The 20,072-nt window shown below is 51.9% G+C and overlaps 1 protein-coding gene across 5 annotated transcripts in view; it reads right to left on the minus strand.

Annotated features, from left to right (window-relative positions):
* Wscd2 (WSC domain containing 2) overlaps positions 1 to 20,072 on the minus strand; it is a 95,811-nt gene that overhangs the window by 33,431 nt on the left and 42,308 nt on the right. For 4 of the 5 annotated variants that reach the window (XM_075983280.1, XM_075983308.1, XM_075983299.1 and 1 more), the window contains 3 exons: positions 12,695 to 13,609; positions 3,753 to 3,867; positions 187 to 371 (listed from right to left, as the gene is read on the minus strand). In XM_075983280.1, the coding sequence (XP_075839395.1) occupies positions 187 to 371; positions 3,753 to 3,867; positions 12,695 to 13,094 (700 nt within the window). In that variant the 5' untranslated portion in view covers positions 13,095 to 13,609. Of the gene's footprint in view, positions 1 to 186; positions 372 to 3,752; positions 3,868 to 12,694; positions 13,610 to 14,636; positions 14,864 to 20,072 lie in introns of all 5 variants that reach the window. The other variant, XM_075983316.1, reaches the window with a different exon arrangement.

Consider the following 20,072-nt stretch of genomic DNA (forward strand, 5'->3'; position numbering starts at 1 on the left):
GCAGAGGAGAGCAGGGACACAGGAATGTTGAGTGGCTGGAGTGGACACCGGGGTGGGAGGGGAAGCCTATGGTGGCTTTGGGGTGATGGGGCGTCATAGACGGCGCAGGGCAGACATTAAAGATGAGAGCAGTGGGCAGTGGAGGGCTAGTGTGCCCCAGCAGAGGGGAGGGGAGGACTCACGTACACCTGCGGGCAGACTCCTGGGCCAGCTGTAAGCGGTAGACCGAGAGGCGGTTGACCCCACCACACACGCTTCCTCGCTCGCCCTTGCAGTCCATATCACACTCAGCTTCGCTCACGTTGGCTGCCTGGATCTTGTGGCCACAGTAGCACTCGGCGCCGAACTCCAGCCCAGCATACAGGTAACCCCTGGGGGAGGCAGGTGTCAGGCAGGACCACATGGCCAGGGAGACCCCAGGGGACGGGAGACACCCTAGGTAACAGGACCCAGGAGACTTTGGGGTACAGGGGATGGACAGAGTCTCCACGAGGCATGGAGACCAAGGAGTGAGAGCACGAGACCTCAGAAAGGGGACAAAGGGGCTGGAGAGGCGGAGAGCTTGGAGGAGGAATGGGGAGTCATAACTACTACAAAGGGAAGGACAACCTGTTGGGAGTCACAGAGGGTGGGGAGTCAGTGGGCCTGAGGCACCTGGAGGGGGGAAGGAATTCAGAGACCCCCTTGGGGACAGGGAGAACATCTTGGGGATACCCACCAGCCCTCATCACTGCCTGCCGTGCTGTATCCCCATAACACTTCCCATGTCCATATTAACACACTTAGACATAACACATAATTATAACACTCTATACACACACAGATTCACTTATACATATACATTCACAGATACTCATACACATTCACTCATATACACATATTAACGCATTCATATACAAGTACAAATTCACACAATCACTCATGTGCACACATGTATTCACTCAAACATTCTCTCTCTCTGTCTCTCTCTCTCTCTCTGTCTCTCTCTCTCTCTCTCTCTCTCTCACACACACACACACACACACACACCACACCACACCCCTCCTCCAGTCCTCTCTCAGCACTTCAGGCCCCAACCTCTGCCTTCCACGTAACATCACCCAAGGAGACACCTACATTGCCAAGTCCCCTGAGAAGCACTGGGGAAGGGGAGGAGGCAGGGTGCTTGCACCCTTTTGGCAGGCTATAAAGCCAAGCTCACACTCCTAGCCAAGAAAAAAATTTCTTCCCCGAAAACAAAGCAAAACAAAATTCCAGGAGTTCTGAGGAGATGCTATTTGTTTCCTTGCCGAGAATTCATCCCTAAAAAGGGCACTCAAGTGGACGCCAGTCTAAACACAGTCTAGGGAGGCTGTGGGCTCTGGCTGAGGACTCAGGGAAGGGGATGGGGAGGTCTTGTCAGCCCCCTGACCACCATGCTCCCAGAGACAGTCTCCAGAGCCATGGGGGTTCCTCAGAGAGAGACCTGCAAAAACCTCAAAGGAACTGTCAGTGGCTATGGCTGCCTCCTACTCAGTGCTGGCGGATGGGCAGAGCCACCAGATCTGTGCCTGCACAGATCCCGGTGACTAGGTGGTGTTGGCCTTTCCCCTCTGCCTACTTTCTGGGAGGCAAGAACAGCAGACATGACTGAGCATCTTGGAACCTTACTTGCCTCCATGTCCCTGTCGCTCTGAGCCTGCTTCTCAGACATCCCCGGGCCCCTCACCTACAGCGGAACCCACAGACAGAAGCAACATTCCCAAGGAAAGTATGTTACTGATTCTGAAACAAGGGATAGCCTGTAACTCAGAGCCAGAAGGGATGAAGGTTGAGGAGGAGGGGCATGGTTCTAGAGAGGACTCAATGGCTTCCAGTAGGTGAAGGGGCTTGTATTGCCAGTTGGCCCCCTGGCTTGGAAGAGCTGGGAGTTCACAGGGCGTCTGTACACTGCTCTTTTAGAGAGGTGCAGTTTAAAGCCACGCATGATGGCACAGGCCTGCAATCCCAGCCACTCGGAGCCGGAGACAAGAGATTGAGAAGACTTGCGACCACACAAGGACTATTTCTTAGAAATGGTCAGGTGTCATGACTACGCTCACGAAAGTAACCAGCTGACCGTGCACACCATACCACACAGCTAGCTGACCATACACACCACACCTCACACATCTCCTCCCCAGCACAGTTCACACAGCTGACCATACACACCACACCTCACACATCTCCTCCCCAGTGCAGTTCACACAGCTGACCGTGCACACCACACCTCACACATCTCCTCCCCTGCACAGTTCACACAGCTGACCGTGCACACCACACCTCACACATCTCCTCCCCTGCACAGTTCACACAGCTGACCATACACACCACACCTCACACATCTCCTCCCCTGCACAGTTCACACAGCTGACCGTGCACACCACACCTCACACATCTCCTCCCCTGCACAGTTCACACAGCTGACCATACACACCACACCTCACACATCTCCTCCCCAGCACAGTTCACACAGCTGACCATACACACCACACCTCACACACCTCCTCCCCTGCACAGTTCACACAGCTGACCATACACACCACACCTCACACATCTCCTCCCCTGCACAGTTCACACAGCTGACTGTGCACACCACACCTCACACATCTCCTCCCCTGCACAGTTCACACAGCTGACCGTGCACACCACACCTCACACACCTCCTCCCCAGTGCAGTTCACACAGCTGACCATACACACCACACCTCACACATCTCCTCCCCTGCACAGTTCACACAGCTGACCATACACACCACACCTCACACATCTCCTCCCCTGCACAGTTCACACAGCTGACCGTACACAACACACCTCACACATCTCCTCCCCTGCACAGTTCACGCAGCTGACCATACACACCACACCTCACACATCTCCTCCCCTGCACAGTTCACACAGCTGACCATACACACCACACCTCACACATCTCCTCCCCAGTGCAGTTCACACAGCTGACCATACACACCACACCTCACACATCTCCTCCCTAGTGCAGTTCACACAGCTGACCATACACACCACACCTCACACATCTCCTCCCCTGCACAGTTCACACAGCTGACCATACACACCACACCTCACACATCTCCTCCCCTGCACAGTTCACACAGCTGACCGTACACAACACACCTCACACATCTCCTCCCCTGCACAGTTCACACAGCTGACCATACACACCACACCTCACACATCTCCTCCCCTGCACAGTTCACACAGCTGACCATACACACCACACCTCACACATCTCCTCCCCTGCACAGTTCACACAGCTGACCATACACATCACACCTCACACATCTCCCCTGCACAGTTCACACAGCTGACCATACACACCACACCTCACACACCTCCGCCCCATTGCAGTTCACACAGCTGACTTGCACACCACACCTTACACACCTCCTCCCCAGCATAGTTCACACAGCTGCAGTCATACTCCCACAGACCACATTCACATGAATCTTTGTGTATGCACAAGTATGTGAACACATATGCACACACACATGCACAAACATGTATATATACGTTTTAGATGTGTGTAGACACATGCTTATGTGGACACATATGCATGCACATTAATCATGATTGCAATCCTTTGTTTCTACAGCCCTTGTCCACCCTCTGCCAGTCTTTCCACAAGGCCAAGGACACCATGGAGGGAACCCTGGGTAGAAAGAGTTGGAATGGACATATCTGGGAACATGGTAGAGGTGGTGGGGTGGAGGTCACTACCGTTCAGCACAGTTGTCCTGGCAACGGAAGACTGTCATCTTTTTGTAGTCAAAAAACGATACTCCTCGCAGGGCCCGACTCTGGGTGTTGTCCAGGTAGCAGCCGATGTACTTGGCTATGGGGAAAGAAGAAGAAAGGAGATGAAGCTGGGGGTCTGCAGGAGGCCCTTCCCTGTGTGGCTTTGCCAAGTGTATATGTAATGCCTGATTCTGTCCTCAGGGTACAAACAGGAGATGGGAAATGCCAGACCCTGGCCGATGAGGGCAGTGGGCCCCAGTGGGTGAGGCTGCAGGCCCTGATGACCAGGGCACAGGAAGGACTCCCTTTCTTGGGCCACAGCCAAGTCCAGCAGTCTCCTGGTGACATTGGCCACCGGGGCCACATCCCTATCCTAGAAGGAGCTTGACTCACCCAGGATAAGGCCTGTTTTAGCAGCTGTGGAAGGTCTGGAAGGCACGCTCCTTTCTGTGCGCAGCCTCAAGGGTCTCGCTGCACTTGGACGGTTTGAGGTTCAGCCCACATTTCACTCTGTAATTCCCCAGTTCTGATCTACGGGGCTTAGGTGGGGTGACCTTCCCAAAGCCTTGCTTTCCTTGATTTGGGGCTGAAACTACAACCAGCTGGAGTGGAATGACTCACAAATGTTCCTACTGTCCTGTCCTGTATGTACTAGGCGCAATGTTCTGCGGAGCAGGATGAGAAACTGGCCGCTCACTGGGCAGGGCACACTTTACAGTTTATATCCATGGTGGAGCTGGGTAGATGCTTCCACCTGCGAATCACTTCAGATGATTGCTAAGAACCATCCGGTTATTAACTGTGAACACATGGCTTTTCTTTATGTCAACCAGGAACTCACATACAAAGATGGTACTTTACAGTTTGTGCAAACTCTCGCCTCACTTTTCTTAACACCTGGACTCAAGCTACAGTAAGTGCTTTTCATGCACAACCCACTGAGTCCTCACCAAGACTCTGCGAGAATAGCATCTCTGTTCTGCAGTCCAGAGAGGACGTCATCTGCTCAGGGTAACACAGCATGTATAAACGAAGCCAGAGTTGGGCACGCACAGCCTGGCTCCAGATCCTGCTTCTGGATGGTTGGGACGTGCCTGCATTCTGGGAGACCTGGCATTTCGCCCTTACAGAGGCTTGGAGAGGAGAGACTGAATGCTGGACAAAGATTCACATGCGGGTCTCTGGGACCCACACCGGCTCTTCCTGCCCTTTCCCTTGGGGAGAAAAGGATCCATCTGGGTCCCAGGGAGTGACCAGGAAAACCTCAATGTCATTTGACACTTCTCTGCCTAGGGGACTGCCCAGGTTAAACAAGCAGCAATCCCTGCTTGTACTGAGGGGCTGGGCTTGCGGAAGACAGTCCTTCACCATACGTGGCTGTTGTCAGTCTCCGTCCTGGCAACTTGGACTTCCTTCACAAGAACAGTCTGACTTCAAAGGGAGTATTGCTGCCCCAGCATGTCCCCTCCCTGCATCCTGTGAGCCCATCACTAGTGACAACTCTGGAGGGTCCCACTGGCCTTTGTTCTTTTTGAACATACTAAATGCCTCCCGTCTCAGACAGAACCTCAGTTGACAGGGTGCCACAGGCCCAGGACAGGGTCAGCCACATGCTTCATTTGGGCCTTTGCTTGTTTATTTCTGTTTCAGGTAAAACCCAGGCCTGACACATAGTCGATCAGCACTCTACCATGGAAACACGATCTCAGCCTTCCTAACATTTGAAACTCTAAATTTACAGGCTCCTTAGGAACCCATTTTTTTTAAAAGTGTGTGTGTGTGCACGGATGCCTGCAAAGTCAGAAGGGGGCTTGAATCCCCTGGAATTACAGGAGGTTGTGAGTTGCCTGATGCAGGCGCTGGGAACACTACTCATGTCCTATACATGGGCAGTGTACGCTCTTAACTGCAGAGCTACCTCTCCAATCCCACTGGGATCCATTTTATAGACAGAGAGTCAATCATTAGGACACTAACATCCTCTTGCCTCTGCCTCCCAACTGGTTCCCTAACCCAGTTAGGGCTGGTAGCCCTGCCCATCTACTGGCCTGCTGGAGTCATGCCCCGAATTCTTACAGATTAAAGCTGGCAGTCTCCTGCCTTCCCTGGCTCATGATGCTGGCATTCTGTAAGACCAAAGATGACAACAACTGGTATCAAGTTCAGTCTGTGCAGGGGAGCAATAAATGGGGGTGTATGTAGAACAATGGGGAGGTGGGAGAGAGAATAAGGAAGGAGAGGGAGGAGAGAATTAAGAAGTGTTGCAGCCTAGGTATCAGAGCCCTTCTGCAGCCCAGCGGCGTGGGAGGCAGGAGGACACTCCCCAGAACCTGATGCTGAAGCTCATTGACTTGCTGAAAGACCACAAGAAAGGTCTCAGACTAAACCCCAGTTCAGATTCATCTCCTCCAAAGCTGCCATGTCTGGCAATGCTACCCTGAGGCAAGATCCTGGGGGTTTCTCCATCCTGCTCACACACCAGGGTGGGGGACTAGACAGTCAGGGTAGGATCATATGTCCTTCTCCCCCCCGAATCGGGACTTTTAGTTTGAAATGGAATGCTCACTGTGGCAGACTCCTTTCTCAGTTGGTATGGTGTGGTGTGGGGGATGGAACTCGGGGGTCTAAATGGACTACTGGATGCTGCGTGACTCTACCCTGGCCTCCCCAGGCTAGCATTAAACTGAGATGTCCTCTACTTGTTGAAGGGACACTTGAAGGCCTGTTTCCTCATCTGTCAACAGAATGGAGACACAAAGTCCTCTGTGCTTTAAACACAGGCCTGTCACCACTGCCCTGTGAAGTCAGTGTCAGGATACACAGCTGAGTTACTTTTCCTACCTCCCCTGACCAGGAGTCCCCTCCCTGGCAGCCTATCTGGTCCCGATCCCTGGACTATCACAGTGCTGCCAAGGTTGAGCTCAGTCTCGTGAATGACAACCCCGGAACCTCCCTCAGCCTTTCCCAGGACCTGTGCTCACATCTCGCAGTGGTGGCAGAACCTCTCAGAGACAGGGGAGTTCAGGTACGTAAAACAGGGACACAATGTCATAGGCCACATGAAGGGGGATTAATGGCTGAGCTCACACAATCCACAGCATCTCCAGCACCCCAAAGACTGCTGAAATACTAAGGAGCCGGGCTGGCACCATGTCCAGCCTGGAATCTGGTGTGCGGCCTCTCACTGCGCTGAATCCCCTCTCCACACATTTTCTTCTGCTCTCATTAATTAATGGAATTTCCCCCTCTCTGACAGAGGCCGTCTGATGCTTTCTTTTGTACTGTTGGGAACACACCTCTGAGATTCCCGCTGTGCAGAGTCAGTCAGATCTGGGAGTGCGGTGCCTATCCACAGAACTGGGCTCTAGCAAGTAGGATCAGACATTCTACCTGGGGTGCCTTGAGGTGACCCGTGTCTTACACACAGCCCCTGCCCAAGAGTGACACCAGAGTCTTAAGCCCAACACCTCAGAATATTGCTTTGTGACAGATGGCCACACTGCCCCAGATCAGGTGATAAGGTCAACTGGAGGAGGGAGGCTCCAAACCAACAGAGCTGATGATCATGTGACCAAATGAGATGAAAAGAGGACACTGGAGAGAGCGTGTGGCCCCTACAAATGGAATAAACGGATGAGTGGAGATAAGTGTGCATATATTTACATGAACAGTATGTATTGTTGGATTGTATGTTCACAGGTATACGTGCGTGTGTATGTGTATTTGTGTGTAGGGTGAGCATTCATGCATGTGTGTATTGTGCATCTATGTGCACACGTGTATGGAATGAACACTTCCATACACATGTACACATCATGTGTGTATATTTGTGTGTTGGGTGAACACTCATGCATGTGTGTGCGTGCACATGTGTGAGGTGGATATTTCCATACGCATGTGCACACTGTAGCTGGAATCAGGTGCTGCTCCTCAGGTGTCTTCTGCCTTGCTTTTGAGACAGGGTCCCTCACTGGCCAGGAACTCACCTAGTAGGCCAGTCAGTGAGACCCAGGGACCTACCTGTCTCTCCTCCCCAGTGCTCAGATTGAGTACTACAAGCCCAGCTTTTCTTACATGAGCTCTGATCCTCTGGTTCTCTGTGTGAAATGGGACTCAATAATTTCTACACGCAGTGATGTGCAATCACTTGGGCAGACTGTCTGCTGCAGTTATTGCTTCTGCATCTTCCACCAGAGGAGATGAGGAGTGGGCTCCCCTGCTACTCCTGAACAGGGTCACACAACCCTCCCCATGTCCCTCCTTCACACTCCCTGCTATCTCAGGGAAATTTTGAAATCTAGCTGGGTCTCGCTCCCTGGCTCTCCCTGAGCAGCTGTGTGACCCAGGCAACTCACATGACTTCTGTGCAGTTCCCTCCCTCAAGGGCAGTCCCCGGGGTGTTGGGATATTATTGTAAGGTGTGTGACGTATGTTTATGCTGCATTTGTTTAACTCTGTGAAGCTGGATTCTTTGCCTGCCTACAACACCTGATGATCCTACTAAAGAGCTGAATGGCCAGTAGCAAGGCAGGAGCAAGGACAGGTAGGGCTGGCAGGCCGAGAGGCTACGAGAGAAAAGGGGAGGAGGACATCAGGAGCCAGCCACACAGCCAGCCTCAGAGAAAGAAGGAAAGGAAGAGATACAGAAGAAAAGGAAAAAGCCTGGAGGCAAAAGGTAGTCGGGATAATTTAAGTTAAGAAAAGCTGGCAGGAAACAAGCCAAGCTAAGGCCGACTAACTAACTAAGAATAAGCCTCTTGTATAATTTATTTGAGAGCTGGGTGCTGGGCCCCTCAAAAAGCCAAAAGAATAAAAGAGAGAGCACAACACTGGGGCAACTTACGGATCCACATCTGTGGGTTTCGGTTTACACACTTACTCAGCCTGTTTTGCTCCTGTGCTCCTTCCTCCTTGGTTGGAGGGAGTCATGAAGTACTCCATGACCTTTGTGGGGTTGGAAGCCATACGTGATGCATGCACACTGCCTTGGGCAGTGCCTGGCTCTCAGCACCCTCCATTTGACTCACAGCCATCTGAGGTTGGATGCTTTGTCACCTGCTCAAGGCTGTGCAGCACAGCTTGTAGCATAGGGATCTGAACCCTGGTCTGGGAGCTCAATGCTCAGGCTTTCACAAGGCTGGCATGGGCGACAGACTCAGGAACTGACCAGTACCGACTACACCCGGGGGTCTGACGTCATCTCCACCCAGCCGCAGTTCTTCCCCTCCCCCTCTTGGCCCCATGGACTCAGAAGCTCAGGTCTTGCATGCCCACATACAGCAGGGATGCTCAGGAGGGAGCCATGCTTCAGTGCCAGATCAGAGAAGACTTCGATCTTGGTGGTGCTGGACCCCAAATCAGTCCGTCAAGAGATGGGCTGCATCTGTACTGTTCTAAAGACACTGCCTGCTGAGAGTCCAGAGTTTGGGGTTACTTTTCTGTACCCTTTCCCTTCTTCCTTTGCATTTCATAAATACGTATAAGCTCAATGTGCTGGGCTGTGCCTAGGACTCAGAAGCTCTCATGCTTTGGAAGTCAATCACCCTTGTTTCAAACTTCAATTATCCTGCAAACAGCCGGTGTAACCAGTGGAAGCCACTGCTCTCTGAATTCAGTCTTATCATGTATAAAACGGACTAAAAGGGCTTCTAAGTCATGAAGTGGTGCTAGTTAAATAAAGCAATGGATCAGTCCAACATGGTCCAGTCCACAGGGCAGCTACTAAGTGACATATTATCACAAACCACAGGGTGTGGCAGGGACGTGCATAGACCATCCCATTTTTGTGAGGGCCCACAGTTCCATCCTAATGGTCAGAGTTCAGGCCCATTCTTGCTCCTCAAGGACGAACAACAAAATGTTGACCAAAGGTGTGGCTACTGGACGCCTTACTCTTCAAAGGCCAGTCAACAGGACGTTTTGAATTAGGGCATGGTTACCAGGTGTTCTGAGACGTAAGGAGGTAATTATGCTTGCCTGCCCTTTGTATCATGGAGTCTTGTGTCCTCCCCCTTTTGTTTGCGTTATGTAAAGGCTGTGAATAAAAACTCAGGGATTTTGGCTTTTGGCCACAGTATCCACTGGACGCCCTCCCGACTCTATCTGTTGACTCTTATGTATTTCTTCCCTCAATCCACACTTCTGTCCTATGGAACATACAGACCCGGACACATTCTAAGCCAGGAGCAGGAAACAGTGCTGAGCATGGCTCGGCAGCTCAAAATGGCATTGTTAGTGTTGGCAGCCATAATGGCCATCTATTAGTATCTCAGTATGCCACAGTGGTGGGGTCCAGCATCCCTTGTGAGCCAACACATGTATGAAATGCGGTGTTTGCACTGAACTCCCTCACGAGTTCTACAGCTCTCTCTAAAAGACTTTAGGCCCTAACGCAGTGCGAAAACTGAAAATTCAAGGGGGGGATCCTGTGTATGTTCCTTACAGATGCATTTTTCTCCTGTGATTTTTGTTTGTGGTTGGCTGAAACCCAAGGTATGAAGTGTCAGCCATGGGGAGCTGACTGTATTCATTCTCACAGCCCACAGGGACATCCACGCCCAGATCCACTGTCACAGCTGTTCTTGCATGGTACGGAGAAGAAAAAAGCATCTGATTAGACTCGGAAGGGACAGTGTTCTGGAGGTAGACAAAGCTCCCCTGGCAGAGGGAGAACCACACGTTCATTTACCCATCCAGTCACTCACTGGTCCCGCCTGGAGCCACAAGCGTCCACCTGGCGCTGTCCCAGGTGCTGACGGGTTGAGCTGGCCAAGGAGTGCAAAGACCCAGTTGTACAAGGAAGGTGCCTTTGGATGGTGATGCACCGGGCAGCAGAGTAAAGCTAAGGAGTATGATTGTGACCGGACAAGGAGCAGAACTAGTTAGGACACTCTGGGAGTGGCTACAGGAGGGGGGAGGAGCTGAGTAGTGACTACAAGGAAAGGAACTAAGCCTTATACAGGGAGAAAGGGCAGAGACCCTGGGGCAAAGACAGCAAGGAGAATGAGTGCGCAGGAGGGAATCTGAAAGCTTAAGGAGCAGGAAGGCGAGGACTAGGAGCTTTCATAAGATCGGGAGGTATTTGGAGTGGTCAGAGATGGAGCTTGAGTGGAGAATATGGAAAACAGAGTGATTTCTCTAAAAGACCAATCTCTCATGCCTTGCCATGCTAAGACATGGCCGCCCCTCGAGTAGATCCTGGAGGTACTTCCTGAACACTGATTGCTAACTGCCAGTTCTGTCCCAGCTGGGTTGCCTGACCCACGTCCCACTGGTTCTCAGGACTTCTTAGAAGTGAGCCACTGTTAGGTCCATGTGTCAGGTGTGGAAGCTGAGGCACGGAAGGTCAAGCCATTGCTTAGACCACACAGATGGCTAAGGTGGGGTTGAAATCCTAGGCCAAGGCACCCAGGCCACTCTGTGAGCTCTGGGCTTTCTCACAGTGTCGGAAGGTAGAATCTTCTGGAGAACTCCAGAGCCAGGTTCAGGGTGGGACTGGGGCAAGAGCACCTGTCCTTAAAATGGGTCCCTTGGTGAACCCTGTGCCTTTTGGGGTGGAGAGGGGCTTCCTACAGTGGCACACACGGGCTTGTGGTACCAATCCTCTCATTCCATTCTCACTGGGTTCCCTGTACATCCTCCCATATTAATCTCATGAGTTGTGGCTATGACTGGTTTCCCTAGCTTGCGGTCATGTGACATCTGCCAGTGGAGTGTGGGACACCTGTAGTAGCTGCCAAAGGAGTGGGGGTACCTTCAGAGAAAGCCAAGAGTCTGGGCAGATGTTTAAAATCCGGATTATACTGGAACTGGCTGTGCAGTCCTGAGCCAGCATCTTTACCTTTCAAACCTTGGTTTCCACATCCAGTTCTTGTTTGTTTTTAGTTAAGTGCTTGTGTGGTGGTGGCTTTGTGCCAGAGGCATGGGATCCTCCTGGAGCTGGAGGCACAGGTAGGTGTGAACCACCCAACATGGGTGCTGGGAATGAAACCCAGGTCCTCTGCAAGAGCAGCATGGGATTGTGCCTAGCTGCTGAGCCATCTCGGCAGTCCCATCTGCTGTGAGGCTGGGTCTCTAGCCTAGTCTGGCCACCAATTCCCTGAGTAGCTAAGAATGACCTTGATCTCCCAAGCCTCCTCCTTCTGCCTCCCTAGTTTTGGGATTATAGATGTGCCCTGGAGGTCACATGCTACAGAAGCTACTAACTGAGCTATACTCTCAGACTTCCACATCTGCTCAACCGGCACAAGTTCATCTGTACCCTGTTCAGTCCTGTGAAATGTACCGGTAATCAAAATCCTTTTGGCTGTAAAAGGCAGAGAAAATGCAACAAGGCAATGGAATTTACCCGGGGCAGTGTTAGTGCCCGGAGCTCCACTGCCCTGACAGAGCTCAGCAGATGGAGAACTCTTTGGCATGGCCATTGCTTTGCTTTGCCAAGTAGCTACCTTCAATCTTGGGCTCCTGGTGTCCTTTTTTTCCCCCTTTGAGAAAGAGTCTCAGTACATAGCCCAGGCTGGCCTACGCCTCCTCCCATCTCAGCCTCCCCAGCGCAGGGATGAAGATATTCGCCACCCTGCCCAGCTGTCTCACTGTCTTTAAGACAGGCAGAGTAGCTGGTTAGTACCCTGGAGATGCTTCTGCACGTGTCAAGTGCTCACCACAGATCCCAGGACACTCAGTGCTCTGGAAACACAGATGCTGGAGTTTATGTGTTTAACAAGCAGGGATAAAGGGAACAGGGGTTCCAAACTGAGGCAAGCAGGGGTTCGAATGGAACTTGCGGACGAGGAGCTCATTACGGACGACAGAGCGGATTTCCTGCCTACTGTACCTGGAACACCTTAAGCAGTAGCCAGTCGCTATTTCTGCTATTGTGATCTGTATCCTGTACTTTTTCTCCATCAGTACCCCCAGGCTCTTACCTTTCTCCTCTTCTTTTTCCTTCTCCTTCTCCCGGACAACCCTCCCCTTGAGGGCTCGGCTCCAGGCTCCTCCGTAGTCGCTCAGCTTGGCTTTCTCGCCGGTCTCCTTGCCTTTGAATGAGGGTCCGTACCTGCGTGCGATGCTGGAGGCCTCTCCCGTGTCCCGGAAGCCTCGGCCCAGGTGCAAGTCACCCAGGAAGGGTAGCTCGGCTCCTTCTGCCGGGCTCCCCGCTGCAGGGCTGGCCTGATCCTGGGGCACAGCAGGCTGGCCCACGAAGCCCGCGTGCAGGAACACGAGGCTACCAGCGGTCAGGTAGAGAGCCAGTAGGGTAAAGAAGCGCACGGGTTTCCTGCGGAAATACCGGAAACAACGCTGGAACTTGAACCAGAGCTTGGCCATAGCCGGATCATTCCGGACTGGCTCAGGGCTGGCTGGGCTGATGGCTGGGAAGGGGCGAGGAGGGCGTGGCTTCCCCGGACACCGTAGTTTGCAACTCCAAGGGCGTGGTACTCTGAGCTCTCTCCTGCGTTGGAGGCGCGCAGTAGCTAGAAACCAGGCTGGGCTAAGGCCAGAGGAGAGGAGGCCAGAGGTTCTGAGTCCCAAGCTCAAGGTGAACTGCTTGGGGTCAAGAAAGGGGACCTACAAGACGCGGTCTCCTTTCCCCACATCTTGTTCCTCACCCCAGAGTATGGCTAATGAACTCTGGTGAGGAGGAAGGAAGAGGAGTCCAGTACTGCAGGTCACTCTGGCCCCTTCTCAGCCCCTTCTGGGCTGTTGAGCCTGATTAGTTCACTAAGGGCGTTGACAGTGGCCTCTCCTCCGGCTTCGATGGGCGACCAAGATGTGTGCCACCTTCTGGGCACTCGTGCTGGAAGGCCTCCATCTGGTCAAGCTTCAGGGTTCTGGGCTACCACCTGCAAAACAGCAGTGACACGGGCATGAGGGTCCCACACCAAAACCCAGAATGCAAAGAGGTTCTGAACAACATCAAAAGAGTATGAAGAGCCCCAGAGAGGGCTGGAAGCCAGCGACGGCGGAAGGAAGCACTCTGTGAGGGGTTGCATGGGCTTCGGGGTTCCAGAGCCCTCCCTGCCTTCGTTTTCTGACGCAGGGGAATTGGAATGCTTTAGTTTTAATGGCAATTGAAGCTTGGGGGAAATCTTGACCTCAGACAACCACAAGTTCTTCTTATACATTATTTGTACACATCTGTCCCCCAGAATCCACAGGACCTTGGTCCCAGGGAGGCTCAAGTATCTTGGGTACAAAGGTAGGGTTTTATAGGCTCTGCCCACACCCTCCTATATGTTTCAAATCATGTCACATGTCCTAACACACCTAAGAACTTCAGTGCTCTAGAGTTGTTACAGAGTTCTTAAAATAATGGCAAAGGAGAGCTTTTCTATACATTCAGTATGGACACTGTGTGTGTGCATGAGTGTGTGTGTGTGTGTGTGTGTGTGTTGATTGTGTAGCATTTGTGTGTGGAGAGGTTGATACTGGCCAGTTTCTCCAGCCACTCCCCTACCCCACTGTGTTTTGAGACAGGGTTTTGTCAATACTGAAAGCTGATTTGGCAACACCACTTGGCCAGCGACCATGCTGAGGATCTGAACTCAGGTCCCTACATTTATGTGGCCAATTCTTTACCAACAAAGCCGTCTCCCCAGGCCTGGGCCTATTTCCCATTTGTTCTCTACCCATGGTTGGTTGAATCTGTAGAATCTGCCAACAGGGCAGCCCCAGCTGCTTGCCCCTCCCTTTCTAAACAAGCTTCGAATATATTTGTCAAACAAACATGGATTTGTGGGTTCCTTTGAGTCTAAAGAAACCTCAGAGACTTTCTGAGCCCAAATTCATTCATATCACTGCCCTTCTCCAGGAAGATTTGGGGAGACCAACTGTGTCCCAGCTGCAGGGGAGATGTGGAGGTAAACACACCTTTTTAGGGTGTGCGCTCTGATGCAGGAACCAAATCCACCGGCCATCATCGCCTGAGGCAGAAATGGGAAGAGAAGGGAGCAGGCTTAGGTAGCAACACATCCCTGTGATTGGTATTTGCTGAGGGCCTCCAGGTGGCCAGCTCAGTGCCGAGCCTCCTCTGTAGATAGGCTCATCTGTTCTCTTCTGTCTTACAGGTGACAGCTTCAGAGATGAGTTGGGTAGCACTGAAATTTGAAACCACACATTTTTTTGCTTCTTTGTTTTAGACAGGGTTTTATGTGGTTAGCCCTGAACTCCCCATTCTTCCTGCTTCTGCTTCCCAAGTGCTGGGATTACAGGTAGTGCCATCTTGCTTGGCCAAACCACAGCTCTTGGCCTTTTGGATTAGGTCTCTTCCCACGTACTCTAGACACTGCCTGGCAATTTAGAGGTAGCCACAAAGCAAAAGCCCACCTCTTTTCAGCTACTGCAGCAACTTCGAGAAGGAGGAAGTTAGGAATTTTAATTCCCCCGGGAACCAATGAAAAGTTCTGACTTTCTAACTAGCATCTCTGTTGTCACAGGTGGCCCTGGAGGGTGCTCCTGGGTACCTTATTTTGGACAGTACATCAGATGGAATAACAGGATGTAGCTAACTGTTGGGCAATGCTGTTTCATATTACCACCAGCAGGGGGCGACAGGATGCTCTCAGCCAGCGCAAGGGGTATCCAACCATTGGTCACCAGCAGAAGCGTGACTCTGGGATAGGCCCTTGAGCCACACAGCAGCATGGAAGCTCTGCCGCCCCACTCATTCAGAAACTCAGTGCTTACTGCACTGACCACCTCCTAGGCACGCAAAACGCAAAAATCCATGCACTTGTGACATCAAACATCCATCCGTCTGTCCATCCATCACCCTCAACCATCTACCCACCCGTTAATTTATCCACCCATCCATCCATGTCTGCATTCATCTGTCAGTCTGTCATCTTCCCTCAGCCCACCCACCCTTCATCCCTGCACCCATCCTTCCATCCAACTCCCCACTCAGCCAGGCACTTCCTGTCCTTGCATTCACAGAAAACAGGGCCAGGGAGATGGCTCAGCCCGGAAAGGCAGTTGCCGCCAAACCTGAAGTTCAGTACCAGGACTCCGCATCATGGAAAGAGAGAACTGATTTCTAGAAGTTGTCCACTGACCCTCACATGCACGCTTCGGCAAGATCCTACGCACATGTGCACACTCACACAGCACACTCACACAGCACACTTACACACACGCACACTCACACAGCACACTTACACACATGCACACTCACACAGCACACTCACACACATGCACACTCACACAGCACACTCACACAGCACACTTACACACATGCACACTCACACAGCACACTCACACAGCACACTCACACAGCACACTCACACAGCACACTCACACAGCACACTTACACACATGCACACTCACACAGCACACTTACACACATGCACACTCACACAGCACACTCACACAGCACACTTACACACATGCACACTCACACAGCACACTTACACACATGCACACTCACACAGCACACTCACACAGCACACTCACACAGCACACTTACACACATGCACACTCACACAGCACACTTACACACATGCACACTCACACAGCACACTCACACAGCACACTCACACAGCACACTCACACAGCACACTCACACAGCACACTCACACAGCACACTCACACAGCACACTTACACACATGCACACTCACACAGCACACTTACACACATGCACACTCACACAGCACACTTACACACATGCACACTCACACAGCACACTCACACAGCACACTCACACAGCACACTCACACAGCACACTCACACAGCACACTTACACACATGCACACTCACACAGCACACTCACACAGCACACTCACACAGCACACTCACACAGCACACTCACACAGCACACTCACACAGCACACTTACACACATGCACACTCACACAGCACACTTACACACATGCACACTCACACAGCACACTCACACAGCACACTCACACAGCACACTTACACACATGCACACTCACACAGCACACTCACACAGCACACTCACACAGCACACTCACACAGCACACTCACACAGCACACTTACACACATGCACACTCACACAGCACACTTACACACATGCACACTCACACAGCACACTCACACAGCACACTTACACACATGCACACTCACACAGCACACTTACACACATGCACACTCACACAGCACACTCACACAGCACACTCACACAGCACACTCACACAGCACACTCACACAGCACACTTACACACATGCACACTCACACAGCACACTTACACACATGCACACTCACACAGCACACTCACACACATGCACACTCACACAGCACACTCACACAGCACACTCACACAGCACACTCACACAGCACACTCACACAGCACACTTACACACATGCACACTCACACAGCACACTTACACACATGCACACTCACACAGCACACTTACACACATGCACACTCACACAGCACACTCACACAGCACACTCACACAGCACACTTACACACATGCACACTCACACAGCACACTCACACAGCACACTCACACAGCACACTTACACACATGCACACTCACACAGCACACTTACACACATGCACACTCACACAGCACACTCACACAGCACACTCACACAGCACACTCACACAGCACACTCACACAGCACACTTACACACATGCACACTCACACAGCACACTTACACACACGCACACTCACACAGCACACTCACACAGCACACTTACACACATGCACACTCACACAGCACACTCACACAGCACACTTACACACATGCACACTCACACAGCACACTTACACACATGCACACTCACACAGCACACTTACACACATGCACACTCACACAGCACACTCACACAGCACACTCACACAGCACACTCACACAGCACACTCACACAGCACACTCACACAGCACACTTACACACATGCACACTCACACAGCACACTTACACACATGCACACTCACACAGCACACTTAGACACATGCACACTCACACAGCACACTCACACAGCACACTCACACACATGCACTCACACAGCACACTCACACAGCACACTCACACAGCACACTCACACACATGCACACTCACACATGCACACTCACACAGCACACTTACACACATGCACACTCACACAGCACACTTACACACATGCACACTCACACAGCACACTTAGACACATGCACACTCACACAGCACACTCACACAGCACACTCACACACATGCACACTCACACAGCACACTTAGACACATGCACACTCACATAGTACACTTACACACTCACACACAGTAGCACACACATACACAGTACAATTACACACATGCACATGCACTCACACACTACACTTACACATATGCACATGCACACACACTCACACACTCTGACTTAATACTCCCAACAATTCTGTGAAGCTCTGTGTTGTCTTACAGACCTGAGAACTGAGTGTCAGAGAGGGTAATTAACTTGTCTGAGACCACACAGTTGGTAAATGGAAGGTGGACTATGAGGGCCCTAGGACTTCAGGACCTGGGCATCTACCTGCCTCTTGCTTTGGAATGATTAGACCAAGTACGTGGACAGAGACAAGCCCTTGCATGGAGGTCCCAGATTTGGGTTTAAAATGTCAGGAGATTTGAGAACCCTGCTGACCCTGGAGTATGAGAACCTACAGCAGTGGAGGGTCTATTTTTATTTTTAATTTTGGTATTTCTCTGTAGCTTTGGAACCTGTTCTGGAACTAGCTCTTATAGACCAGGCTGGCCTCAAACTCATAGAGATCCACCTGCCTCTGCCTCCTGAGTGCTGGGATTAAAGGTGTCCACCACCGCCCAGTGCAGTGGAGGGTCTAAAACTGCCTGGGGAGAGAGATCAAACAGGGCTCCTCAGGGAGCTGTCAAAGCCAGTCTAGGAAAAGTAAATAACTCCCTGGAAAAAGCACAACAGAGGAAGGAAGAGCCAGGCCAGGAGGCAGAAAAAGTGTGTGTGTGGGGGGGGGGGAGCCAGACCACAAGGGTCCCCAGTGCCACGGCCCTGCTAATGGCACAGAACTCACTGAGGTTTCATGATTACTACATTTTAGTCTCTTAATTTTTTGAAGTAGTGTCTCCAGGTAGCCCAGGCTGCCTCAAATTCACCATGTAGCTAAACATGGACTTGAACTCCTGATCTTCCTGCCTTTGCCTCTCAAGTGCTGGGATTGGAGGTATGCACCAAACACCTGGCTTAACTCAGGGCTGCCTGCATGCTAGGCAGGCACTCTGCCGACCCTGCTGTGTCCTGAGCTCACTCCACACTTTAGGAAGCTCACCTTGAAGCCAGTGTGAAGACACTGTCTGTGGGAGCCTATGCACTTCACACTCATGTGCCACAAGAGGAAGTTAGGAGTCACTCAGTGCTTCCACAAATCCCCTCATTCAGCTGTGTAGATCACAGCCTTTTAGATCCACGTGTGGGCCCTAGACATGGCTCACCTGGATTCATGTTGACTGGACAGAGACAACTGTTCCCACAGCCTTGGGTTACCCAACTCTCTGCTCCCTGCTTCCGTTGTTAGAGGATTAAAGAAACTGAACACTCAAGGCTGCGCCACTGCCTCCTCCAGGCTCCTGTGAGCGCCTGGGAAGCTATTTCCCACCTCAGTGAGGGACAGGCTGCTGGTCCCTGCAGCCATTCCCTCGCTGAGGATGTTTCTGCAGCCCCTCGGTTGTTTCCTCTGTGCTTTTTACACTGCCACAATCTTTCCCTGAAGTGGTTGCCAAGTGGGCGTTTGGCAACACTGAACTCCTTACAGCGGGCAGGAGAGAAGGAGAAAGGCACGGTGGGGCAGGGGACAGAAGGAAGAGGGACAGAGAGCAAGGGCTATGACACCCACCTTCAGCAGGAACAGGAAAATGTGAACTTCCTGCTCACACCCTCCTGCCAGGATTAGGAGGGAGAGCACCCACACACTATGCCTTAGCCTGGCACCTGGTGTCCAGAAGGCCCCCAGGAAACCGTGGTGAGGAAAGTAGGGACTGGCACCATACCATGGACTGATGTGCTCAAGTAATAGCTCTGTGTGTGTGCGTGTGTGCATGTGTGTGTATGTGTGTGCGCGCACACGTGTGTGTGTGTGTGTGTGTGTGTAAATTTGGGTCTCTGAGGGGCAGTATATTGTATTATTTGTCACTGGGTGAGTCTGGGTAGAGAAGCCTGAGTCACAGTATCCTGTCCTCAGAGGAACCTAAACACTTCTGCCTCCTGGAGCTGCCAGCCCTCCCCCAGTCAGCGGCTCTCTCTAAGACTTTGTCTCTCATTCCCTCTTCCTCCCTCGCACAGACAGAAACCGCACTCCAAGGCAGACAGAAGAATTAGCGAGCCATCATTT

Source organism: Microtus pennsylvanicus, chromosome 1, assembly GCF_037038515.1.
Source record: "Microtus pennsylvanicus isolate mMicPen1 chromosome 1, mMicPen1.hap1, whole genome shotgun sequence".
Lineage (NCBI taxonomy): Eukaryota > Metazoa > Chordata > Mammalia > Rodentia > Cricetidae > Microtus > Microtus pennsylvanicus.